The 26281-nt window shown below is 44.7% G+C and overlaps 2 protein-coding genes across 2 annotated transcripts in view; one reads left to right on the top strand and one right to left on the bottom strand.

Annotated features, from left to right (window-relative positions):
- The window catches only part of LOC110504957 (phosphatidylinositol 3,4,5-trisphosphate 5-phosphatase 2B), a 36294-nt gene extending 11478 nt beyond the window's left edge, over window positions 1-24816 (top strand). Inside the window, exons 3-26 of the mRNA XM_021583864.3 lie at window positions 4281-4561; window positions 4707-4847; window positions 4971-5058; window positions 6070-6159; window positions 10376-10588; window positions 10809-10923; window positions 11008-11108; window positions 11596-11698; window positions 11892-12088; window positions 14406-14523; window positions 14710-14806; window positions 14996-15134; window positions 15290-15389; window positions 15876-15964; window positions 16388-16469; window positions 18059-18142; window positions 18244-18357; window positions 18446-18534; window positions 19985-20072; window positions 20540-20692; window positions 21968-22049; window positions 22187-22979; window positions 23144-23253; window positions 23351-24816. Coding sequence (XP_021439539.3) covers window positions 4281-4561; window positions 4707-4847; window positions 4971-5058; window positions 6070-6159; window positions 10376-10588; window positions 10809-10923; window positions 11008-11108; window positions 11596-11698; window positions 11892-12088; window positions 14406-14523; window positions 14710-14806; window positions 14996-15134; window positions 15290-15389; window positions 15876-15964; window positions 16388-16469; window positions 18059-18142; window positions 18244-18357; window positions 18446-18534; window positions 19985-20072; window positions 20540-20692; window positions 21968-22049; window positions 22187-22979; window positions 23144-23253; window positions 23351-23450 — 3567 coding nt within the window. The 3' untranslated portion in view covers window positions 23451-24816. The remainder of the gene's footprint in view (window positions 1-4280; window positions 4562-4706; window positions 4848-4970; window positions 5059-6069; window positions 6160-10375; window positions 10589-10808; window positions 10924-11007; window positions 11109-11595; window positions 11699-11891; window positions 12089-14405; window positions 14524-14709; window positions 14807-14995; window positions 15135-15289; window positions 15390-15875; window positions 15965-16387; window positions 16470-18058; window positions 18143-18243; window positions 18358-18445; window positions 18535-19984; window positions 20073-20539; window positions 20693-21967; window positions 22050-22186; window positions 22980-23143; window positions 23254-23350) is intronic.
- Window positions 1-26281, bottom strand: part of LOC110504958 (arrestin-C) — a 149318-nt gene that overhangs the window by 42977 nt on the left and 80060 nt on the right. The gene's annotated exons all lie outside the window — the stretch shown is intronic.

Below are 26281 nucleotides of genomic sequence, written 5' to 3'. Positions count from 1 at the left end.
GCTGTGGATATTTTAGTATGTGGTGGTTAGCTAGAGTATAGAGGTGTTTCCCAACCCTGGCCTCGTGTACGCTCAATATTGTTATTATAACCCTGGACAAGTACACCTGATTCAACTTGTCAACTAATCATCAAGCCCTCAATGAGCTGAATGAGGTGTGTTTGTCCACGGCTGTAATTGAAAAATGTGTACTGTTGGGGGTACTCAAGGACCAGGGTTAGGACACTCTCTAGATCAGGATGTCCCAGACGTGGTCCTACATTGTAGAATCATAGTGAAGACATCAAAACAATGAAATAACACTTATGGAATCATGTAGTAACCAAAAATGTGTTAAACAAATCAAAGTATTTTTTATATTTGAGATTTGTCGAAGTAGCCACCCTTTGCCTTGACAGATTTGCACACTCTTGGCATTCTCTCAACCAGATGCACGCGGTAGTCACCTGGAATAACATTTCAATTAACAGGTGTGCCTTGTTAAAAGTTAATTTGTGGAATTTCTTTCCTTAATGCGTTTGAGCCAATCAGTAGTGTTGTGACAAGGTAGGGTTGGTATACAGAAGATAGCCTTATTTGGTAAAAGTACATATTATGGCAAGAACAGCTCAAATAAGCAAAGAGAAACAAGTCCATCATTACTTTAAGACATGAAGGTCAGTCAAACCGGAAAAGTGCAGTCGCAAAAACCATCAAGCGCTATGATGAAACGGGCTCTCATGAGGGCCGCCACAGAAATGAAGACCCAGAGTTACCTCTGCTGCAGAGGATAAGTTCATTAGAGTTACAAGCATCCGAAATTGCAGCCCAAATAAATGCTTCACAGAGTTCAAGTAACAGACACATCTCAACATCAACTGTTCCTTGTTTGGATGTCTTCACTATTATTCTACAATGTAGAAAATAGTAAAATTAAAGAAAAACCCTTGAATGAGTAGGAGTGTCCAAACTTTTGACTGGGACTGTATATATAAATGATTGAATTATTTACAGTACCATAAGGGCACAAACAACTATCATCAAGCTAGCAAGAAGCAAGACAAGAACAAAACTCACTTGGCGAGTGGGAGGGCAAAGGTAGACCCTTATCTGTGCCTGGTAAATAAGCTAATATACTGTAACCTACATGTACAACAGTATCCTCTTGTAGCAACCACTAACGAGAAAGAATGTGTAGTACAATACTGTAGTTGTTATCGTTACTCTACGACAACAGAGTTGTGCTGTCTGTTTTAATGGAAACAGGAAGCGTCTTGTGTTCACATACTGGGCTCATTCTGCTACAGACCTTGATGTTTGAACGGCATCTCTTTCTGCCATGTTGCCACATGCTCCGAGCGTGACCTCAGCTGCACAGAGGACAAATTGTGTGTGTGTGTGTGTCACAGATTCCTGCGCTACCCATGCACTGGGTCGTTGACCAGTGCTCCAAAGGGGGTTGGGTCTGTTTGTGCTTTGAGTGTGTGTGTGTGTGTGTCATGGACAGGGATGTGTGTGTTGAGGGTTAGCCAGGCAGAGGATAGGGGTGGCTGGTATTGGTTGGTGTGTGGCGGTTATATGTGTGTGTATTAGACACAGTAACTATTGGGGACGACTCAATTCAAGAGCCGCAGTGTCTGGTCCTAATTATTATCAGGACCAAAACACACAAAAACGAAAAGGTTTTAGGCAGCCTGTACATTCCTTCACCGTGACTAGGTGCGCAAGTCCAAAGACAACAGCTCAAATACTTTGTTGTCAGATCAGGGCTTTTATCCACATTACTGTATCTCAGCTTCATTTGTTTTCCCCTGAAGTCTCTAAAGTCTCCAATAAGCAGATTGTCTCGTTGGCTTTGGAGCCATTACCACGTAGGGATTAGGGGGTTTGCTTCCTAGTTTTTCTGAGAGAGTTATTTTAAAGAGAGGGATATTTTGAGCAAAAAGAGAGGCCATTTTTGTCTCCTTGTGTCATTCTGTCCTTATTTGCTTTATAATCACTTTTCAAGAGCTCCTCGAAAAAAATGCATCATTCATTTGAAGTCCCTGGCAGCTGGGGCAGGTAATGTCTGGCCCCACCAAAAACATCTAACCACACGAGAAAAACAAACATTTCAAAAAAAAAAAATCTGTTTTGCGGTGTTGCAGTGAGTGCCCCGTGGGCTCTGTGTCTGAGTTTGTCCATGACATCTAATAGGTCTGTGCCTGCAGCGTTGTGGGTATTATGGGTGCATTTAGTGTAAACACTCTTTGTGTCTTTGACTGGCACCTTAATGTGTTTGTCTATGGCTGGTGAACGTGTGTTTCCCCCTCGTGTTTACTGTACATGTCTGAGGCGTCTGTCTGTTGGAGTGTTGTTTATATCGGGCAGCGGGTGTGTACGGTAGACTGGCTCAGGACACAGAGGTCGGCTAGTAAACTGCTGGAACACTGTGACTCATGGCAGCCAACCTTGGCAGTGACCAGGACGTGGGTGGTTGGTTGTGATACCATCTCCTGGCCTGTGGGGATAGTAGGGGTTTCTGCAGCCCGCTGGATGGTGTGTGTTTGATGTGGTTCTTGCACTGGCCATTCAAACAGAGGTGAGGGGCCGTGGCTTCTGTTTGGCACCTCCAGGATCTAGGAGATTAGCACCTCTTTTCCAAATGTCCCTTCTGAGTGTATCCAGGTCATTTAGGCTACCAGACACGAGGAGCTCTGGAGACATACAGTCACATTCAAAACATCAACAGCCATTTTCCTGTTGTGGATAATGTTAGAACAACATATGCTGACTCTGAACAGATGCACTGCATATCTGAGACAGTCTTCCAAGCTTTAGGAGCTTTTAGGAACAGTTTAAGAACATGATGATCACCTGTGTTGTGTAGGTTCTATATATATATATATTTCGAAACTGGGTGGTTCGAGCCCTGAATGCTGATTGGCTGATAGCCGTGGTATATCAGACCGTATACCACAGGTATGACAAAACACTTATTTTTAGTGTTATAATTACATTGGTAAACAGTTTATAATAGCAATAAGGCACCTCGGGGGTTTGTGATAGATGACCAATGTACCACAGCTAAGGGCTGTGTCCAGGCACTCTGCGTTGCGTCGTGCTTAAGAACAGCCCTTAGTCGTGGTATATTGGCTATATACCACACCCCCCGGGCCTTAATGCTTAAATATATAAATGTCCTTGTTTTTGAAAGAAAACCACATTTTTTGTCAGTTAAAATAACATCAAATTGATCAGACATACAGTGTAGACATTGTTAATGTTGTAAATGACTATTGTAGCTGGAAACAACAGATTTGTTGATGGAATATCTACATAGGCATACATAGGCCCATTATCAGCAACTATCACTCCTGTTTTCCAATGCCACGTTGTGTTAGCTAATCAAAGTTTATCATTTTAAAATGCTAATTGATCATTAAAAAACACTTTAGCAATTATGTTATCACAGCTGAAAACGGATTAAAGAAGCAATAAAACTGGCCTTCTTTAGTTGAGTATCTGGAGCATCAGCATTTGTGGGTTCGATTACAGGCTCAAAATGACCAGAAACAAAGAACTTTCTTCTGAAACTCGTCAGCCTATTCTTGTTCTGAGAAATGAAGGACATTCCATGTGAGAAATTGCCAAGAAACTGAAGATCTCGTACAACACTGTGTACTACTCCCTTCACAGAACAGAGCAAACTGGCTCTAACCAGAATAGAAAGAGGAGTGGGAGGCCCCGGTGCACAACTGAGCAAGAAGACAAGTACATTAGAGTGTCTAGTTTGAGAAACAGACGCCTCACAAGTCCTCAACTGGCAGCTTATAGGCATAGTTGCAAAGAAAAAGCCATATCTCAGACTGGCCAATATAAAGAAAATATTAAGATGGGAAAAAGAACACAGAGGAACTCTGCCTAGAAGGCCAGCATCCCAGAGTCGCCTCTTCACTGTTGACGTTGAGACTGGTGTTTTGTGGGTACTATTTATTGAAGCTGTCAGTTGAGGATTTGTGAGGCATCTGTTTGTGTCAAGAACTGCAATGCTGCTGGGGCTTTCACACTCAACAGTTTCCAGTGTGTATCAAGAATGGTCCACCCCCCAAAGGACATCCATCCAACTTGACACAACTGCGGGATGCATTGGAGTCAACATGGGCCAGCATCCCTGTGGAACGCTTGCGACACCTTGTAGAGTCCATGCCCTGACGAATTGAGGCTGTTCTGAGGGCAAAAGGGGGTGAAACTCAATATTAGGAAGGTGTTCCTAATGCTTTGTACACCCAGTGTATGTCTGTGTGTATGTTTCCCCACAGACTTCTCAGGGGGTGCAGGTGAACTGTTTCCGTACACTGGGGGACCTGGTGTTGGGGTACCAGTACCCCCATAAGGGTCTGGTCACCCCTCTGCTGTACCCTGTGGGGAGGGACATGGAGCCTGGGGATGAGAGCTCAGGTGATGATGAGAAGCCAGGGCTGGTGTGGAGTCCCAGCCCATTCCCAGTCTCGGTCAGTATAGCTCCCCCCGCTGGACTCCCAGTGACCCCGTCCCCACACCTCCTCTTCCTCCACAGGCTACAGGAGCTCAACACATCCAGGTACAGAAGTCCCCATCACACACCATGAGTATATAGATGTACAAAATGTGTAATATTGGTCTGGGGATTTAGAGATTAAAGTACTTTCCTGTGGTGTCTCTCTTCAACTTGCTTGAGTGGTGTTTGTGGTCCCCTGGTTTCACAGCATGGCAGGTGAGGTGGTTGGGCTGCTCAGTGAGTATCTGCGCAGTGAGCTGCCTCTGGATGTGGAGGGTCTACGTAGAGGAGCAACAGGCCTACGCCATCTACACCAAACCCTGGGCACCGCTTGCCAGGGGCTCAACAGGTGGGTTTCACCATGTTATTACTGCTATTACAGTTCAAGTGATCTGCGTCATTTGGTGTTTGGGATGTGATGGCTTTGTTGGTTATCATGAGGAGAAAATGAAATGGATTCTCTGATCCACAGTGAGATTGACCTGATCATGTCCAGTTTGGAGACGCTGGCCAAAGTGTTTGACCATCCTATCTGCCCTTTAACCTCCACCAAGCCACAGGTACATCCCTTTTGTGATATATCCTGTTTGACCTGTCCTGTCTGTCCTGTCCTGTCTGTCCTGTGAGTCCTGTCTTTCCTGTCCTGTCTGTCCTGTCTGTCCTGTCTGTCCTGTCCTGTCCTGTCCTGTCCTGTCCTGTCCTGTCTTGTCCTGTCCTGTCCTGTCCTGTCTGTCCTGTCCTGTCTGTCCTGTCTGTCCTACCCTGTCTGTCCTGTCTGTCCTGTCCTGTCTGTCCTGCCCGTCAGTCATACCTTGTCTGTAACCCTCTGTCTACTCTACTATGGTCCACAGGGGACCTGCAAACTAAAAAGACAAAAAATAATGGACATCTGCTTTGTTACGCCCTCTAGTGCACCAATTGAAAATAAAAATGCTCTATGTTCCCTTCATGGGGTACAATATACAGTACACTGAGTGTAAAAAAGATGAAGGACACCTGCTATTTCCTTGACATAGACTGACCAAGTGAATCCAGGTGAAAGCTGTGATCATTTATTGATGTAACTTGTTAAATCCACTTCAATCAGTGTAGATGAAGGGGAGCAGACAGGTTAAAGAAGGATTTTTAATCCTTGAGACCATTGAGACATTGATTGTGTATGTATGCTAGTCAGAGGGTGAATGGGCAAGACAAAATATTTAAGTGCCTTTGAACAGGGTCTGGTAGTAGGTGCCAGGAGCACCGTTTGTGTCACAAACTGCAACGCGGCTGGGTTTTTCACTCTCAACAGTATCCCGTGTGTATCAAAAATGGTCCACCACCCAAAGGACATCCAGCCAACTTGACACAACTGTGGGAAGCACTGGAGTCAACATGGGCCAGCAACCCTGTAGAACGCTTTCGACACCTTGTAGAGTCCATGACCCGACTAATTGAGGCTGTTCTGAGGGCAAAAGGGGGTGACACTCAATATTAGGAAGTTGTTCCTAATGCTTTGTACACTCAGTGTATGTCCATCTGTATTCCACATAGCACTCAGCAACTTACTATATTAATGTACCTCCTTTCAGAACACGGGTAGAGGTCCAGACATGGAGTTGGACAGCCTGCTGTGTAAGATCTCTGTCCTGGTCAGCCTGCTCTCCTCCCTGGAGAAGAGGGTATGTACCCACATACTCACACACTACCCGCCCAGTACATATCAGTCTTAGTTTCATGGTCTAGACCAGTGGTTCCCAAGGACCACTGGGTGTACTTGGCTTATTACAGTTTTTTTCGATTGCTAAACGACAGTGGACACAACTGGAGTCACATGTGCAAAACTCTAACCACAGTCTGCACAGCAGCAGTTCATGTGGACCAAACTCTGGTTCGTTTTTCATTGCTTGAACACAGTTTTCAAAACTCTACACACTTATCCCATGACTTTAACCACAACCTGCACAACACTGTGGATTTACAGCACTTTGTTCAAATGCTAACACACTGCTGTCAAAACTGTGAACCACACATTCAAAACGGAATAGATTTCAGCCTTGTGCCTTTCAAACACTGCTGATTGCAATTTCAGCTGAAAGGCTAAGCAGGTGTCTTGTTTTAGACTTGTTAGTGAACACACACACATATTACAGTATATATAGGTAGAGCTCAGAAAGACTCATTTTGGAAATGGAACAAGGAAGATGGGTTTGTGGAGGGAGAAGGGTGGCAGGGAGAGGGCGGATGCGTGGAGGAAGACAAAGAAGACAAAGAGCTGTTATTTCAGATGAAATAAGGGCTACACTTATAGACCATGTCGTGAACCATGGTCTCTCATTGAGAGAGGCAGGGTTGAGGGTGCAACCCAATCTGCAAAGATCCACAGTGGCATCTGTAATGTGAATTTTCCATCATGCAAACAGGTGAGAGTTACATCCTTACAGTAAATGAAAACATTACAGGAATCTATTTTGTATTGCAATTATAGAATATTTACACAGATATATATTACAGTAAGTTTGACTGTAAAATATATTTTTACAACAGGACCCAAAGGCTGCCCCCAACAGGGGGAAGAGGAAAAATATTTTCAGATGCGCAGGAAAATGCTATTGTTGACATGGTTGTTGTCAACAATGCAATAAAACTGCGGGAGATTCAAGATAGAGTGCTGGCTGATAATGATATATTTGAAAATGTTAATTCTGTCAGCACAACAACTATTGCTCGAGTCCTAAAGAAACACCAAGTTACAATGAAACAGTTATACACTGTACCGTTCGAGAGAAACAGTGAACGGGTAAAAGAGCAAAGATACCAATATGTCCAGGTAAGACGTCTGAGGTTACGTACACAGCTATACAAAATATTTACAGTAAAAAAAAACACTAGCATTTCTACAGTAAAACTGTGCACTTACTGTTTTTCAGAGAGAAATGGAGGTGGAAGCACTGGAAAGACCACATTCATTTGTATTTATCGATGAAGCTGGATTTAACCTTGCCAAAACACGGCGCAGAGGAAGGAATGTTATAGGTCAAAGGGCCACTGTGGAGGTTCCAGGCTAAAGGGGGGGAAATATCACCATGTGTGCTGCAATGGCCAATGATGGTTTGCTTCTCAACACACCACTCATTGGCCCATACAACACAGAAAGGCTTATACAGTGCCTTGCGAAAGTATTCGGCCCCCTTGAAGTTTGCGACCATTTGCCACATTTCAGGCTTCAAACATAAAGATATAAAACTGTATTTTTTAGTGAAGAATCAACAACAAATGGGACACAATCATGAAGTAGACATTTATTGGATATTTCAAACTTTTTTAACAAATCAAAAACTGAAAAATTGGGCGTGCAAAATTATTCAGCCCCTTTACTTTCAGTGCAGCAAACTCTCTCCAGAAGTTCAGTGAGTATCTCTGAATGATCCAATGTTGACCTAAATGACTAATGATGATAAATACAATCCACCTGTGTGTAATCAAGTCTTCGTATAAATACACCTGCACTGTGATAGTCTCAGAGGTCCGTTAAAAGCGCAGAGAGCATCATGAAGAACAAGGAACACACCAGGCAGGTCCGAGATACTGTTGTGAAGAAGTTTAAAGCCGGATTTGGATACAAAAATATTTCCCAAGCTTTAAACATCCCAAGGAGCCCTGTGCAAGCGATAATATTGAAATGGAAGGAGTATCAGACCACTGCAAATCTACCAAGACCTGGCCGTCCCTCTAAACTTTCAGCTCATACAAGGAGAAGACTGATCAGAGATGCAGCCAAGAGGCCCATGATCACTCTGGATGAACTTCAGAGATCTACAGCTGAGGTGGGAGACTCTGTCCATAGGACAACAATCAGTCGTATATTGCACAAATCTGGCCTTTATGGAAGAGTGGCAAGAAGAAAGCCATTTCTTAAAGATATCCATAAAAGGTGTCGTTTAAAGTTTGCCACAAGCCACCTGGGAGACACACCAAACATGTGGAAGAAGGTGCTCTGGTCAGATGAAACCAAAATTGAACTTTTTGGCAACAATGCAAAACGTTATGTTTGGCGTAAAAGCAACACAGCTCATCACTCTGAACACACCATCCCCACTGTCAAACATGGTGGTGGCAGCATCATGGTTTGGGCCTGCTTTTCTTCAGCAGGGACAGGGAAGATGGTTAAAATTGATGGGAAGATGGATGGAGCCAAATACAGGACCATTCTGGAAGAAAACCTGATGGAGTCTGCAAAAGACCTGAGACTGGGACGGAGATTTGTCTTCCAACAAGACAATGATCCAAAACATAAAGCAAAATCTACAATGGAATGGTTCAAAAATAAACATATCCAGGTGTTAGAATGGCCAAGTCAAAGTCCAGACCTGAATCCAATCGAGAATCTGTGGAAAGAACTGAAAACTGCTGTTCACAAATGCTCTCCATCCAACCTCACTGAGCTCGAGCTGTTTTGCAAGGAGGAATGGGAAAAAAATTCAGTCTCTCGATGTGCAAAACTGATAGAGACATACCCCAAGCGACTTACAGCTGTAATCGCAGCAAAAGGTGGCGCTACAAAGTATTAACTTAAGGGGGCTGAATAATTTTGCACGCCCAATTTTTCAGTTTTTGATTTGTTAAAAAAGTTTGAAATATCCAATAAATGTCGTTCCACTTCATGATTGTGTCCCACTTGTTGTTGATTCTCCACAAAAAAATACAGTTTTATATCTTTATGTTTGAAGCCTGAAATGTGGCAAAAGGTCGCAAAGTTCAAGGGGGCCGAATACTTTCGCAAGGCACTGTAGCTTTCCTAGAACAGCTCTATGCTCAGCTAGTGTCAGCAGAACAGGGGGAGCCAGTAAGAAACCCCCAAGTTTTTGTCATAGTTTGCGATAACGTTGCTTTTCACCACTCTGCAGCTGTCACAGATTGGTTTGCAGCACATCACAGATTTATGGTTTTGTACCTGCCTGCGTATTCACCCTTCCTCAACCCAATAGAGGAGTTTTTCTCTGCCTGGAGGTGGAAAGTGTTTGGTCACCACCCACATGACCAAATGTCTCTTTTGGAAGCCATGCGTGCCGGATGTGAGGACACGAGTCCAGAGGGCTGCCAGGGATGGATAAGGCACTCCAGAAGGTTCTTCCCCAGGTGCATGGCGAGAGAAAACATTAGATGTGATGTTGAAGAAAACCTGTGGCCTGATGCTAGAGAGAGGCAGGATTAGCCCCTCAATTATTTGTTCGAATTACAGTATGTACTTTTAGTTTGTACCTTTTTTTTCTCATTACTGTAATTCCGTAAATTACTACAGACTATTGAAGCAAACTGCTAATTTTCATTTACCTTAAAGAATTGTTATGTTCTAAAAATTTTAATAAACCATGTGAAAGAATGTCACTCTTTTCTTTGAAGAAAATATTACTTTGTATGAAGTCACTGAAATTGTTCAAACTGTAAAGATGAAAAGTTTGTATTTTCTGTATTGGTGTTTGATGCTAGTGTTTTTACTCTCAGTGTGTTCTGAGTGACAGTGTGTGTTATCTCAGTGAGGGTTGTGCATAGTGTTTGGCTGCACTGAGTGTGTTTTGAGCCATGTGTTAAGAGTTGTGTTGCTTGGAATGAGTTTTGCAGGTGATGTGAACTGTTTAGCTCAGGTGACTGTTGGTAGTGCAGACTGTAGTTAGAGTTTTGCACATGTGACTCCAGTTGTGCCCACTGTTGTTTAGCAATCGAAAAAAACTGTAATAGAGGGTACTTGAAAAGACTCACGATTGGCAAAATGCACATGAGGTGGTACTTCAGGGGTACTCAGGGCAGAGGAAAATTCAGTTGGCGGTACAGGAACCGAAACAGGTTGGGAACCACTGGTCTATACAGTCTGACACTCTCTATGCTCTGACTGTGCAGGTGCTGAAAGCTCTTCAAGATGCTGTGACCAATCACAACCTGGCTGTGCAGCCTGCCCCTCCACCTGAGCCCGCTCTTGCTCCAGCTCCAGCCCCTGGACCAGCTCCAGCTCCAGCCCCTGCTCCAGCTCCAGCTCCTGCTCCAGCTCCTGTCCCTGCCCCAGTCCCTGTAGCCAAGAACCATTCCAGGCCCATACCTGTCCACTCCTTTCAGGTGAAAGAGAGCGACAAGGGCCACTTTTAAGGGGGCATATTTTGATCATCTTTGAGGTACAGTGATTCCTGTTTTTCATAATCTGTGTGTGTCTGTTTCTGTCTGTGTCTGTGTGTGTGTGTGTGTGTGTGTGTGTGTGTGTGTGTGTGTGTGTGTGTGTGTGTGTGTGTGTGTGTGTGTGTGTGTGTGTGTGTGTGTGTGTGTGTGTGTGTGTGTCTAGATTAAGATGGTGCGTTACGGCAGACAGACAGTGTCATTGGATGTGGACACAGGAGTGCTGCTGTTTGACAGGAAGGCCGGGTCATTTGGAGTGGAGACGGTCTCACATGAACAGAGTAGGAGCACGACAACGATATCTAATGTTACTTGACTGAGTTTGATCAGGTTCAGTGATCTGAAATGCTTCACCTATTTTTCAGTTCTGCAGCTAGTCAAGTTCCAGAGCAGCCCAGCCAAGCTGCGCATGGTCGTGGACAGTCATCACAACAACCCACTGGAGCTCATGTTTGAGAGTGCAAGGGTACATCAAGTTCTACATTCAGCTGTATGCAGGGGCCCCCCTTAAATTTGTCCTGTCCAAAAAATATGTACTTTAATGTTTTGTTGTTGTTGTTGTTTCTCTGTAATATTTCTAGCCACCTAGCAATTTTATGAAGTTGTCTTCAGCCCAGATCGGTTCCCAATCTCCCAACCTCATAACTAGCTGCCAAGATGCCATTTCAGGCTAACAATCAAGTTAGAGTAGCCTAGCTGGCATGGCTGTTGGATTTCAGAAAAGCAAGCAATGTATTGAATAAGACTCACATTCCTTTAAGCATAGTGATTATGGCTCTAGATTGCAGGAAAAAGCTGTTTGAAACATTACAAATTTACAGTCAAGGGGGTGGGGGGCATCTATCCCAGCCATCCCCATGTACTTTGTGCCCCCTCTGATTTGTATGTGTTTCTATCCATTGGATTCCATTGTAGTCTTTACATTGACTGAGAACACTCTCTCTTCCCTCCAGAAACGGGAGGCGTTCTGCCAGCTGCTACAGCTGATGAAGACCAGGCACTCCCGTCTGAGTGAACCTGACGTCATCTCTGTGTTTGTGGGCAGCTGGAACATGGGTAACTAAGACACCTATGGCACCTCACTGTCCTAGAGCAGTGTCTTTCACTATTACTGTCTGACATCAATACTATCACTGGTTATTACAGGGTTATTACACTGGAGAGACATAATTATCTTATTGGAAACATGAGCACTAGATGTTGGTCTATGTTAGCCCCTCACAAATGATCTTGATGCCTGTGTGTTCAGGTGGCTCCCCTCCCCCTCGCAGTCTGCAGTCCTGGGTGACGTGCTGTGGCCTGGGTCGAACCCCAGATGAGTCCACAGCTCTGCTGCCTCATGACATCTATGCCCTGGGTACCCAGGAGAACTCTCAGGGGGAGAAGGAGTGGACCGAGCACGTCAAGGCTACCCTACACAGCTACACTCACATAGAGTACAAACAGGTGAGCATCAGTTTTCCCTCTCTTGGTCTCCATTTATCGCCATCTATCTCAGTTTTCTCGCTCTGCCTCTCTCTCTCTCTCTCTCTCTCTCTCTCGCTCTCTCTCTCTCTCTCTCTCTCTCTCGCTCTCTCTCGCTCTCTACTGTATGTGCAGCTCTGTCGCCGTCGCTCTCTCTCTCTCTACCTTGTTTTCCCTTTCTCCCAGCTTTCAGTCACTCTGAATGTCTGTAGTATGTCCTTGCTCACCTTATGACAGGGATTATGAACTAGATTCAGCCACGGGTATTTTCTTTTCTTGAGCGGATGGTCGGGGGGCCGGAACACAACTACTAATAATTTGTAGACTGCAAAGTGACCACAAGAAGCCCAAACAGATATAATGTTGGACTAAAACATAATCATTTCAAACCTTGCTGACATTAGAGTACGATAACTTGTCTCTCTATTATGGGTGGGAATACTTGGACATTGATTTCTTAAATAAAAATCACTTGGAGCTGATTTCCTGGTGTTTTTCCAGTCAAATAAAACCACCTGTGGGCCAAATAAAACCACCCGTGGGCCAAATAAAACCACCCGTGGGCCAAATAAAACCACCCATGTGCCAAATAAAACCACCTGCATGCCAAATAAAACCACCCCTGGGCCAATTAAAACCACTCCTTGGGCCAAAATATAACCACCCGTGGGCTAAATAAAACCACCCGTGAGCCAAATGAATCCACCCACCCGTGGGCCAAATGAAACCACCCGTGGGCCAAATGAAACCACCCGGGGGCCAAATAAAACCACCCGTGGGCCAAATAAAACCACCCGTGGGCCAAATTGGGGAACCCTGCCTTATGGGATATTTGTTTGATGTATGTTTTCTTTCACCCATTCATCCTGAAATAATGATTGGTGTTCATTTACTGTACATGGTGCTTGACTTGGACTGAAATAGGTGCCTGTACTCATTTAGGGTACTGTTTACATTTAGGTGCAGAAGCTGCACAATACATTTGAGCTAACATTCTGTGAGAGGAACAGGAGCTCCACAATACATTTGAGCTAACATTCTGTGAGAGGAACAGGAGCTCCACAATACATTTGAGCTAACATTCTGTGAGAGGAACAGGAGCTCCACAATACATTTGAGCTAACATTCTGTGAGAGGAACAGGAGCTCCACAATACGTTTGAGCTAACATTCTGTGAGAGGAACAGGAGCTCCACAATACATTTGAGCTAACATTCTGTGAGAGGAACAGGAGCTCCACAATACGTTTGAGCTAACATTCTGTGAGAGGAACAGGAGCTCCACAATACATTTGAGCTAACATTCTGTGAGAGGAACAGGAGCTCCACAATACATTTGAGCTAACATTCTGTGAGAGGAACAGGAGCTCCACAATACATTTGAGCTAACATTCTGTGAGAGGAACAGGAGCTCCACAATACATTTGAGCTAACATTCTGTGAGAGGAACAGGAGCTCCACAATACATTTGAGCTAACATTCTGTGAGAGGAACAGGAGCTCCACAATACATTTGAGCTAACATTCTGTGAGAGGAACAGGAGCTCCACAATACATTTGAGCTAACATTCTGTGAGAGGAACAGGAGCTCCACAATACATTTGAGCTAACATTCTGTGAGAGGAACAGGAGCTCCACAATACATTTGAGCTAACATTCTGTGAGAGGAACAGGAGCTCCACAATACATTTGAGCTAACATTCTGTGAGAGGAACAGAAGCTCAAGCAGTAGAACATTTGTGGTGCCGGTACTCAGCTCCGGTGATCTCCTGTTCCAAGTCAAGTACTGCTTGCCATTGCTCTCTGTATGTGCACGTTGTCGACCAGAGGTACATAACACAGGGTGTATAAACTGTATGTCTATAAAATAACAAAATAACATGTTGCCGTTGAGTTCTCATTCATTTAACAGATTCTTCCTGGAGTTTGACAAGAGAACTTCTAAAAACAAATGTCTGTGATTACGATACTTTCATGAAAAATCAAGACACCGTATATGTTATTATTACTTTAGTCTTGTTTACACAGCAGTACTGTCAACATATGTCTATGCCTGTGTCTTGATTGGGGCGGCAGGTAGCCTGGATGTTAGAGCGTTGGGACAGTAATCGAAAGGTTGCTAGATTGAATCCCTGAGCTGATAAGGTAAAAATCTGTAGTTCTGCCCCTGTTAAAGGCAGTTAAACCACTGTTCCTATGCTGTCATTGTAAATACGAATTTGTTCTTAACTGACTTGCCTAGCTAAATAAAGGAAAAATAAAATTGCTCTGTTATAGTGTACTGTGGTGATGTGTCCTGCAGGTGGCAGTACAGTCCCTGTGGAACATGAGGCTGGCAGTGTTTGTGAAGCCGGAGCACGAGAGTCGCATCAGCCATGTGAACACAGCCAGTGTGAAGACTGGCCTGGGGAACACACTGGGTATGATGCCAGGCCTCTACTTGGGTCGATTATGGGTCGGCTACCCATAACACCACACCCTCCTTCTCCTTCTCTCAGAAAACCACACGGTGGCCAACTTCCAAAGACAACAGAGCATCATGATGAAGAGGAATGAAATGTGTTTTTAATTACTCAGTTTAACCTTTAAAATGGATCTGCTTCCAGGAAATAAGGGTGCTGTTGGGGTCTCCTTCCTCTTCAACAGTACCTCTTTTGGGTTTGTCAACTGCCATCTGACCTCTGGCAGTGAGAAAGTAGTCAGGTATGCACAGCAGTTTCCTACGTCCGGCTGGTTGACTGGTAGAACATTTGGCTGTTCAACACAGATGTCATCAGATTGATGTGTATGGTGTGACATGCCAGGGCTGTACAGTGTGTGAATGTTTCTACTGTATGCGTGCAGCATATCTATGTGTGCCCCTAAATGTCCCTGTGCCTGTGGTCCTGTCAGGAGGAACCAGAACTTTGCCGACATCGTCAGGCTGTTGTCCCTGGGTGACCGGCAGCTCAGTGCCTTTGACGTGAGCCTGCGCTTCACACATCTCTTCTGGTGTGGAGACCTCAACTACAGGCTGGACCTGGACGTACAGGTCAGACAGACCCGTCTCCTCTTTGATTGTGCCCCCAGAAAATAGATCACATGTCGTGTAACCCGGAAAACAAGAATCTCCATAGACCCAGAGCCTTGCCTTGCTTTCTCTTACACTGAATCTGAGTTCCCCTCATGGCCGTTCCCGTTTTACAGGACATTCTGAAACACGTGTCCAACCGGGAGTTTGATGAGCTCATGTGTGCTGATCAGCTAACACAAGAACGACACAAGAGAAAGGCCTTTCTCCATTTCAGTGAGTAGCATCCTACTGCTCCTCGTCCTCCTCCCAGTTGATGTCAAACTGTTTGTTTATGTGTGGGTGAAAATAGCTGTGTTATTGATTCTGCTCAGTCAATTCTCCTCTTCATTGCTTTTGTCTCAGAATCTACCCCCTCTCTCTCCCATCTCTCTCTCTCCACTTCAATTTCAATTGAAGGGCTTTATTGGCATGGGAAACATGTTTACATTGCCAAAGCAAGTGAAATAGATAATAAACACAAGTGAAATAAACAATGCAAAATGTACAGTAAACATTTCACTCAAAAAAGTTTCTAAAGAATAAAGACATTTCAAATGTCAAATGTCATATTATGTGCAAATAGTTCAAGTACAAAAGGGAAGATAAATAAACATGGGTTGTATGGCACACTGTGGTATCTCTCCTATCTCTCTCTCTCTCTCCCATCTCTCTATATCCTATATCTCTCTCTCCATTTCTCTCCCTTTGTCCTGGTTTAAGAGGAAGAGAAGATTGTGTTCCCGCCCACCTATCGGTACGAGAGGGGGTCCAGGGACAGCTACCTGTGGCAGAAGTACAAGACCTCTGGCGTGAGTCTACCTCCCTGTGACACTCTCTGACACAACCTCTCAGAGCTACATCATGTCCCACGTCATGCTGTTGTCTGAATGACGTTAAATCCCAAAGTGATGAGTAATCCACACCAAGCATTACTTGTGAAGCAGTCGACAAATAAGTACATTTCATAATGCTACCATACACCCCTAAATAGACTAAACAGAGACTTATAGCTCCCTACCGGACTTCCTTTATGTGTAACCCAATCGGTTTTAATGGGGGTCACAGGGGTCACGGGGTTAATAATACCTCACAGGCTGAAATGGCTGGTAGGATTGGAGTGCAGGGTTCCCTTCATTGTATAATTCAATTTTGAATCAATTCTATTTTCACATACCCCACATCTAACAAAAACAGACTTTACATATAGTCATTATTCTGTTCTGTGTCAACAGGTGCGTGTCAATGTGCCATCATGGTGTGACCGGATTCTGTGGAAGTCCTACTCAGAGACACATATCACCTGCAACTCCTATGGTGGGTTTAAGTTTAGGACATTTTTTTTTAGGTTCATAACATTATCCTCAGACATAACAGCATTGTGGTTTAGCATTTAGACACAGCAAATTGGATATCATAGTATTATTTCCTGTGGCATTCCAAAATGAGACATTTCGTGGCCATTTCTTTCATTGTTTTCCTGTAAAATGTGAGAGGCCCTGTTAAGGTATGATTGGCAACTCCTACGTCCTCTGGTCTGTGGTCCTCAGATGAACAGTCATTTCCTCACCGCGGCTCTGACTCCAGGGCCATGCTTTTGACTTCCATCAGCAAACACAGTATACTCACCATGCACCATCACAGTCATTAAAGGATGGCTAGTTTAGTCTATGCCACAGGTTTTGATGATCATGTCGAACAACATAGAGTACTGAAGTCATCATCAGTGACATAAGAGTGCTCATTTGATGGTACACTTAACAGCATAATGATAATGGACAGGTCGGTGTCATTATGACAGGTCTGTATCATTATGACAGGTCTGTATCATTATGACAGGGCTGTATCATTATGACAGGTCTGTATCATTATGACAGGGCTGTATCATTATGACAGGGCTGTATCATTATGACAGGGCTGTATCATTATGACAGGGCTGTATCATTATGACAGGGCTCTATCATTATGACAGGGCTGTATCATTATGACAGGGCTGTATCATTATGACAGGTCTGTATCATTATGACAGGGCTGTATCATTATGACAGGTCTGTATCATTATGACAGGTCTGTATCATTATGACAGGGCTGTATCATTATGACAGGGCTGTATCATTATGACAGGGCTGTATCATTATGACAGGGCTCTATCATTATGACAGGGCTGTATCATTATGACAGGGCTGTATCATTATGACAGGTCTGTATCATTATGACAGGGCTGTATCATTATGACAGGTCTGTATCATTATGACAGGGCTGTATCATTATGACAGGTCTGTATCATTATGACAGGGCTGTATCATTATGACAGGTCTGTATCATTATGACAGGTCTGTATCATTATGACAGGGCTGTATCATTATGACAGGGCTGTATCATTATGACAGGGCTGTATCATTATGACAGGGCTCTATCATTATGACAGGTCTGTATCATTATGACAGGGCTGTATCATTATGACAGGGCTGTATCATTATGACAGGGCTGTATCATTATGACAGGTCGGTATCATTATGACAGGTCGGTATCATTATGACTGTTATGTATCATTATGACTGTTCTGTATCATTCTGACAGGTCTGTATCATTATGACAGGTCTGTATCATTATGACAGGTCTGTATCATTATGACTGTTATGTATCATTATGACTGTTATGTATCATTATGACAGGTCGGTATCATTATGACAGGTCGGTATCATTATGACTGTTATGTATCATTATGACTGTTCTGTATCATTCTGACAGGTCTGTATCATTATGACAGGTCGGTATCATTATGACAGGTCTGTATCATTATGACTGTTATGTATCATTATGACTGTTATGTATCATTATGACAGGTCGGCATCATTATGACTGTTATGTATCATTATGACTGAGATCTCTGTGTCTGTCTCCAGGTTGTACAGATGACATCTTCACCAGTGACCACTCGCCTGTTTTCGCCACGTTCCATGTAGGGGTGACATCAAAGATCAAAATAGGTGAAGTCATTGTAGTTATTTTGGCATAATCGTTTGAATTAATAGATGTAAGATAATATAACGTTTATGCTAGCTTGTGGCCCTTTAATGCCTCCAAACAGAGCCAAGCTTGAGCATGGAGAGGGCCTGGATAGAGTTAGAGGGCATCGAGGCTATTGTGAAGACAGCCGGCAAAGCCAAGTTCTTCATTGAGTTCCACTCATCCTGCCTTGACGGTGCTTTGTTCTTCATAATATTTTCTCAGATAATTCATCTGAAGTTCTGTAATATAATGACGTGATGAATGACTTTGTTTTCTTGCAGAGGTCCGCCGTTCCGTAGAGAATGACTCACAGAGCTGTGACGTGCCTTGCTTCCTCAAACTGGGCTGGTCTTCCAAGCAGCTGCCCAAGGTAAATAAATCAATCTGGAGACAGATCACCAGACCCATCCCAAAGACACATACAATGCATTAGGAAAGTATACAGACCCCTTCACTTTTTCCACATATTCGTCATAAAGCTACACACAATACCAGATAATGACAAAGCATAAACAGCTTTTTAGACATTTTTGCTAATTTATGAACAATAAAAAACAGAAATACTTTATTTACATAAGTATTCAGAACCTTTGCTATGAGACTCGAAATTGAGCTCAGGTGCATCCTGTTTCCATTGATCATCCTTGAGATGTTTTTCATTGCTGTCCACCTGTGGTAAATTCAATTGAATCGACATGATTTGGAAAGGCTCACACCTGTCTATATAAAGGTCCCACAGTTGACAGTGCATGTCAGAGCAAAAACCAAGCCATGAGGTCAAAGGAATTGTCCATAGAGCTCCGAGACAGGATTGTGTCGAGGCACAGATCTGGGGAAGGGTACCAAAAAATATCTGCAGCATTGAAGGTCCCCAAAAACACAGTGGCCTCCATCATTCTTAACTGGAAGAAGTTTGAACCACCAAGACTTCCTAGAGCTGGCCGCCCGGCCAAACTGAGCAATCCGGGGAGAACGGCATTGGTCAGGGAGGTGACCTAGAACCCGTTGGTCACTCTGACAGAGCTCCAGATTTCTTCTGTGGAAATGGGAGAACCTCCCAGAAAGACAACCATCTCTGCAGCACTCCACCAATCAGGCCTTTATGGTAGAGTGGCCCAACGGGAGCCACTCCTCAGTAAATGGCACATGACAGCCCTCTTGGAGTTTGCCAAAGGCACCTAAAGGGCTCTCAGACCGTGAGAAACAAGATTCTCTGGTCTGAATGGCAAGCATCACGTCTGGAGGAAACCTGGCACCATCCCTACAGTAAAGCATGGTGGTGGCAGCATCATGCTGTTGGGATGTTTTTCAGCAACAGGGACTGGGAGACTAGTCAGGATCGAGGGAAAGATGAACGGAGCAAAGTACAGAGAGATCCTTAATGAAAACCTGCTCCAGAGCTCTCAGGACCTCAGACTTGGGCTACGATTCACCTTCCAACAGGACAACAAACCTAAGCACACAGCCAAGTCAACAGTTATGACAGTTGCTTCGGGACAGGTCTCGGACTTGAACCTGATCGAACATCTCTGGAGAGACCTGAAAATAGCTGTGCAGTGACACTCCCCATCCAACCTGACAGAGCTTGAGAGGATCTGCAGAGAACAATGGGAGAAACTCCCCAAATACAGGTGTGATAAGCTTGATACCCAAGAAGATTTGAGGCTGTAATTGCTGCCAAAGGTGCTTCAACAAAGTACTGAGTAAAGGGTATGAATACTTATGTAAATGTGATATTGCAAAAAATGTAGATTGATGAGGAGAAAAAAAAAAAATTGAATGCACTGTAGCTAATCTTTGTGTGTGTCTACATATCATAGCTTCTCCCGATCGTCTCTGACATGGAGTTCCTTCAGGATCAGCACCTCCTGCTGTGCGTCAAGTCATGTGATGGGTTTGAGTCATACGGTTGGTCATGAGTCTTTTATTTCACCTTTATTTAACTTGGCAAGTCAGTTAAGAACAAATTCTTATTTACAAAGACGGCCTACACCGGCCAAACACTAACCAGGATGACGCTGGGCCAATTGTGCTCCGCCCTATAGGACTTCCGATCACTGCCGGTTGTGATACAGCCCGGGATCGAACCAGGAGCTGTAGTGATGCCGCTAGCACTGTGATGCAGTGCCTTAGAACACTGCCCCACTCCAGAGCCCATAAGTCCTTCCCTTCATGTTCATAACCACCACCATTCACTACTTTGCCTCTCATCAGTCATTTTGCAAGAAGTCAATCAACGCCCCCTTGAAACCTATTCATTGACAAGTGTATTTCAGGCACAGATCAGTTTACCTTCTCCAAGTCTTAATCTTAACCATTACGGGAGAAAGAAGCTTCATCCCACTTCACTGTTGATCCTACTGTTGGTCCTGTAGGTGAGTGCTGTGTGGCGCTGCGCTCCCTCATCGGCACGGCGGAGCAGTTTGAGATGTTTCTGACCCACCGGGGCGAGGAGATGGGCTCCATACGTGGTCGGGTCAGGGTCCACGTGCCCAAGGACCGGCGAGGTACACGTGAGAAGATCTACGGTAGGTTAGCCTGCTGCCATCCTGCCAACCTCTCCTCTCTTCACTCTGGTCTCCTCTCTTCACTCTGCTCTCCTCTCGTTTAGTCTCCTCTCCTCTCTTCACTCTGCTCTCCTCTCTTCACTCTGCTCTCCTCTCTTCACTCTGCTCTCCTCTTTTCACTCTGCTCTCCTCTCGTTTAGTCTCCTCTCTTCACTCTGCTCTCCTCTCATTTAGTCTCCTCTCTTCACTCTGCTCTCCTCTCTTCACTCTGCTCTCCTCTCTTCACTCTGCTCTCCTCTCTTCACTCTTCCCTCCTCTCTTCACTCTTCCTCTCCTCTCTTCACTCTTCCTCTCCTCTCTTCACTCTGCTCTCCTCTTTTCACTCTGCTCTCCTCTCGTTTAGTCTCCTCTCTTCACTCTGCTCTCCTCTCGTTTAGTCTCCTCTCTTCACTCTGCTCTCCTCTCTTCAATCTGCTCTCCTCTCGTTTAGTCTCCTCTCTTCACTCTGCTCTCCTCTTTTCACTCTGCTCTCCTCTCGTTTAGTCTCCTCTCTTCACTCTGCTCTCCTCTCGTTTAGTCTCCTCTCTTCACTCTGCTCTCCTCTCTTCACTCTGCTCGTACTATTGCTTCTCGCTGGGTTTCCATCGTGACAGTCCATGTGCCCTCTGGTTCTCCTGTGTATCTTTCAATGCTTCCTCTATTTGGTTCCTCAATGATCCACATCTTGGCATTCTCTCTCTCTGGTCTCTGCCCCGACTTCCTATCTTTTATCTCCTCAATGACCCAAGGCTTTCTCTCTCTCTGGTCTCTGCCCTGACTTCCTCTTTTTTTATCTCCTCAATGACCCAAGGCTTTCTCTCTCTCTCTGGTCTCTGCCCCGACTTCCTGTTTTTGGCTCCTCAATAACCCAAGGCTTTCTCTCTCTCTGGTCTCTGCCCTGATTTCCTCTATTTGGCTCCTCAACAATCCAAGGCTTTCTCTCTCTCTGGTCTCTGCCCCGACTTCCTCTATTTGGCTCCTCAACAATCCAAGGCTTTCTCTCTCTCTGGTCTCTGCCCTGGCATCCTCTTTTGGCTCCTCCCTGGCTGAGCCTGACCAGATGCATCCTGACACATTCAAAGGACACAGTGTGAGTGGATGCCCTTAACCCTATAGGTCAAGCCTCACACATTGCCATGGCAACACGCAAACACTGCCACCACATGCTAGTCTGGGTCTTAACCCCAGACAACACAGAACATATGAAGAAGACATGAGTTAGAGCATGTCCAGTAAACACCTGTTTGGCTTTTTCAGAGTGGTTCTGCTTCGAGAAGGATGAGAAGGGTCTGGTGAGGGGACGCTTGTCTCCTCAGTCCACTCAGGCCCCTATCAGCCGGTGAGGATATTTTGGTTTTTCAAGACGCTCACGGTGAAACTAACATACATTGTCAACATTTGATTAAAGATGTAGTTGGTTAGTGATGGGCAAATAGTTATGGTTTAGTCTCATTATGATTTGTCCATTAATTTCAGATCCTCACCCCCTCCACCCAAGCCAGCCCCTAGCAGTTACACAAACCCCGCTTACTTCATATTTGAAGGTGTGTCTGTCCTGCGCAGGGTGGAGGAGGCTCCACCCCCTCGTAGGGACCCCCAGGTGGTCTGGGCTGGCGACTCAGCGCTGCAGCTCCCAAAACTCTCTGGGGGGCGTGGCTATGACAGGAAGTCCGCTCGCAGGTCGGACTTCACTGAAATCGAGATTCCAGGCATCCTGCCCCGCTACTCCTCCTCCAATGACCATCATCCTCCCCAGGCCAACTCCTCCTATCAGCTCTTCCCAGCAAAAAAAACATTGCCAGTCCCCCCTGCCCCAAACCCCACCACCACCTCTCACTATCATGAACAGCCCATACAACCACAACCAAGCAAAAACAATGTTGTCCAGGACGCCATCCTGCCTGCCAAGTACCTGAGGAACATGTACACGGACCACTCCGCTGTCATTAGAGAGACCCCCAGGAGAGAACAGCCTAGGGTGCACCAACAGGAACGAGCCAGCCCTGTAAGGAGCAGCAAACCCACCTCACTCTACCCCTATGTATCCACCCATGTGCCCCACGTCCAGGCCTCAGCCCCCTGGGTGGCGGAGCAGCCAGTTGAGCCCCTAGGGGACCACTCCCTCACAGCCCTGCAGATTGCCAAGTCACTAAGTGAGGTGGACTTCTTCCCTGTAGACCTCAGGGCTCCATCCACACCAGGCCAGAGACCGGCCCAGAGGAATGACCTGGCCATGTCTACCGAGAGAGGCTACTGCTGGGAGAAAGAGGTGGGTGACTAGACACAATATGTAGAGTGGGACTAGTCATGGGCCAAAGGTTTTTCTTAAAGTTCACGTGATCAGGAAAAACTCCTAGCCTCAATAATATGGCAACAAACACTTTGGTTTGGGCTCATTTTGAGAGGGATGTTTTGGGGGGATGTCTAATGCAGGTCCTCCGTGGGGCTCCAGAGACAGTGCGGGAGCTACTCAGCACCCTGGGTCTGCAGAATTACACCCTGGGACTCAGCCTCAATGGCTGGGACGACCTGGACTACTTCAGGTGAGAGGAAGAATAATAGTCAATGGAAACAGATTATTTTGGTCTCAGTGGTCTAAGTCAGTTATGGATACCTTTATGACCTTTGCCCTCTCCATAGTGGCATCACAGAGGAGGACCTGCGTGCAGCCGGAGTGTCAAACCCCTCGCATCGCCGGAGGATCCTGGAGAACCTACCCAGGATCTGGGATTCACTATAGACCTACTTACGTTGTTTGAGTTTTCAAACTGAAGCCGAAGGACATCAGTGACAGATGCTTGCCCTAATGGAATACAAGTCTCCACGCCATCATTTCATTTACAGTAACAACGAGTTGCTTTTATGCAAACATACAAAAGACGCAATGCAATGTTCCATGAAATCCTCATCTCACATCCCTTACCATTCACAGGTACACCTTCAAATGAGAGATGTGGATTCAAGCCACTGTCAAACATTTTTATATCCAATTTACATCCACATAGCTAAATATTGATTATGTGTCTCCTCAGCAGTCACCAGAATGTAGTGTTTACTGTGCATTCACACCCATGACCTCTTCCCCTGCTCTTTCCACTCCTCTACCGACATAGAGAACAGCATGGAGCTTGTTAAAGCACTCAATAAGGGCCACGGAGGGGGAAATATATAGCTGTGCATATTTGCCAGTACACTTTTAAACATGGCCTGTAAAGTTAATATGAAAAAAGTGCCTAGCTTTCTGTTTGCTGTCTGATGGTAGCATTATGTTGTAACCGGGGTGTAGTTGTTCTTAGTGATAAGAGGAGAATCCATTGGGAGGAATTAGTGAACCCTGGGCTAGTTTATTTACATTCTGTCCTTTACTCCTACATTCTATATCCTGTTTCTCTATCTGGTTATCTCCCTCTTAGACCATAACTCTTGTGCGCTCTTCAAGGGCCACACACCCATTTAACATGTGTTTCTGTGCACTGTTCCATATTTTTTTTTACTGCCTTTTTCAAACAGAATTGTATAAAACGAACTGTTGACTGAGTGACAGTGTGGGTTCTTGGACATTGCTATTGCGTTAAACCTGTTCTTGATGCCTGTGGTTATTTGTCAGTGGTGCCACTTAACTGTGGATCTCGGCACTTTACAACTTTATTCTCTGAAGGTTGTTGAAGGAAGATCATCAGTTTTACATGTATATTACATTCATTCAACCCAATGGGAGACGATATGAATAAAACCATATTGTGACAACATTATGAAATGGACTGCACATATTTATCAGGACAGTTGGGACTGTCACGCCCTGACCTTAGAGATCCCTGTTTATTCTCTATATTCTGGTTAGGTCAGGGTGGGTACTCTAGTTTTTGTATATCTGTGTTTTCTATTTCTTTGTTGGCCTGGCATGGTTCCCAATCAGAGGCAGCTGTCTATCGTTGTCTCTGATTGGGGATCATACTTAGGCAGCCCTTTTTCCCACCTTCAGTTGTGGGATCTTGTCTTTGCTTGGTTGCATGTATTTTTGCACGAAGAAGCTTTTCGTTCGTTGTATTGTATTTTTGTTTGTTTTTTTGCTGGTTCACATTCCAATAAAATATGATGAACTCAAATCACGCTGCTCCTTGGTCTACCCTTGACGACGAATGTTACAGGGACCATGCAAAACAAATGAGATTGCGCATTGGGAGGTTTGACATCACAGACTGCACTATGGCATCATGTTTGTTTTGTCTTCATAGAAAACTATAAACTCTCCACACCAACTGGGCTATTCCTTTCTTTATGACAAACACCTTGCTGGTAGAAACATCCAACGGTGGAAAAGCCAATCCAGAAGACCACACCTTGATATAATCATTACGCTAGAAAGCTAGGTACAAGCACAATTACATTCCAATCGTAGACTTGACCGAAACACAATTGTATAACTCCCATCACTCACTTCATTTGCAAAATCATCACAGGTTTAGTAATCATTTATAATTGTTTAATTTGCTGATCGTAACTTTTCTCAAAGTCTTTCTTCATTAGCCATCTTCTCGTTTAGACTTGAAGCAGAACTTCCTGTGTCTGTTTTCACACTATATTGTCACTTACACCCACAAACCACACTACTCTGTCTCTGTGGTACACTCACCCGGTAGCTCAGTAGATCAAGGCCTGCATGCTTATGTAAATTGTGCCATTCCAAGAATGTAACCATTGAGCAACAGTCATCGTGTGAAAATAACAAGCATCAGTCCTTACAGCAAATGTTCTGCCAATACAAGCACACTGTATGTGGGTTAGCTAGTTCTGTCAGTACTACTCATTCTGCTTCTATAGTTATCAACAGGTAAGAGTGGATGATGTGTTTGTCTGTGTGAGATTATGAGAAATCTGTATATATTATTGGTCTCTGTGTTAGCTATCTTCTGTGGTGGTGTATACAACACAATATAACATGAGCCAACACTTTCCTCTGATTCCCCTGACAGCAGGTCAGTGACCGCCTGGCTGACCCCTGAGGCAAACGCGTACTGGTCTCCTCTCCTGGATTCAGATGCCGCTGGGTGATAAGACCCCCAGTCAGAGTGGCTACGGTGGAACTCTTGTGATGTCATCACAGGACGTCCTCAGGTGATTCTGGGACATTTGGCAGAATGTCAAAACAGTGATCCTGCCTGCTTCTCTATAAAAACAAACAGCCATTGTCCTGCCACTACAGGAGGTTGGTTCAATGCCAGATTTGGAACAAAGATGTCTTATACGGTGTGACTGTGATTCAGTGTGACTGTGATTCAGTGTGACTGTGATTCAGTGTGACTGTGATTCAGCGTGACTGTGATTCAGTGTGACTGTGATTCAGTGTGACTGTGATTCAGTGTGACTGTGATTCAGCGTGACTGTGATTCAGTGTGACTGTGATTCAGTGTGACTGTGATTCAGTGTGACTGTGATTCAGTGTGACTGTGATTCAGTGTGACTGTGATTCAGTGTGACTGTGATTCAGTGCGCTTGTGATAAGGTGTGACTGTGATTCAGTGTGACTGTGATACAGTGTGACTGTGATTCTGTGTGGCTGTGATTCAGCGA

The sequence above is a fragment of the Oncorhynchus mykiss genome, chromosome 25 (assembly GCF_057628025.1).
Source record: "Oncorhynchus mykiss isolate SJ-2025 chromosome 25, ASM5762802v1, whole genome shotgun sequence".
NCBI classification, from domain to species: domain Eukaryota; kingdom Metazoa; phylum Chordata; class Actinopteri; order Salmoniformes; family Salmonidae; genus Oncorhynchus; species Oncorhynchus mykiss.
The sequence above is the reverse complement of the archived record's forward strand: the minus strand, read 5'-3'. Positions and strand labels throughout refer to the sequence as shown.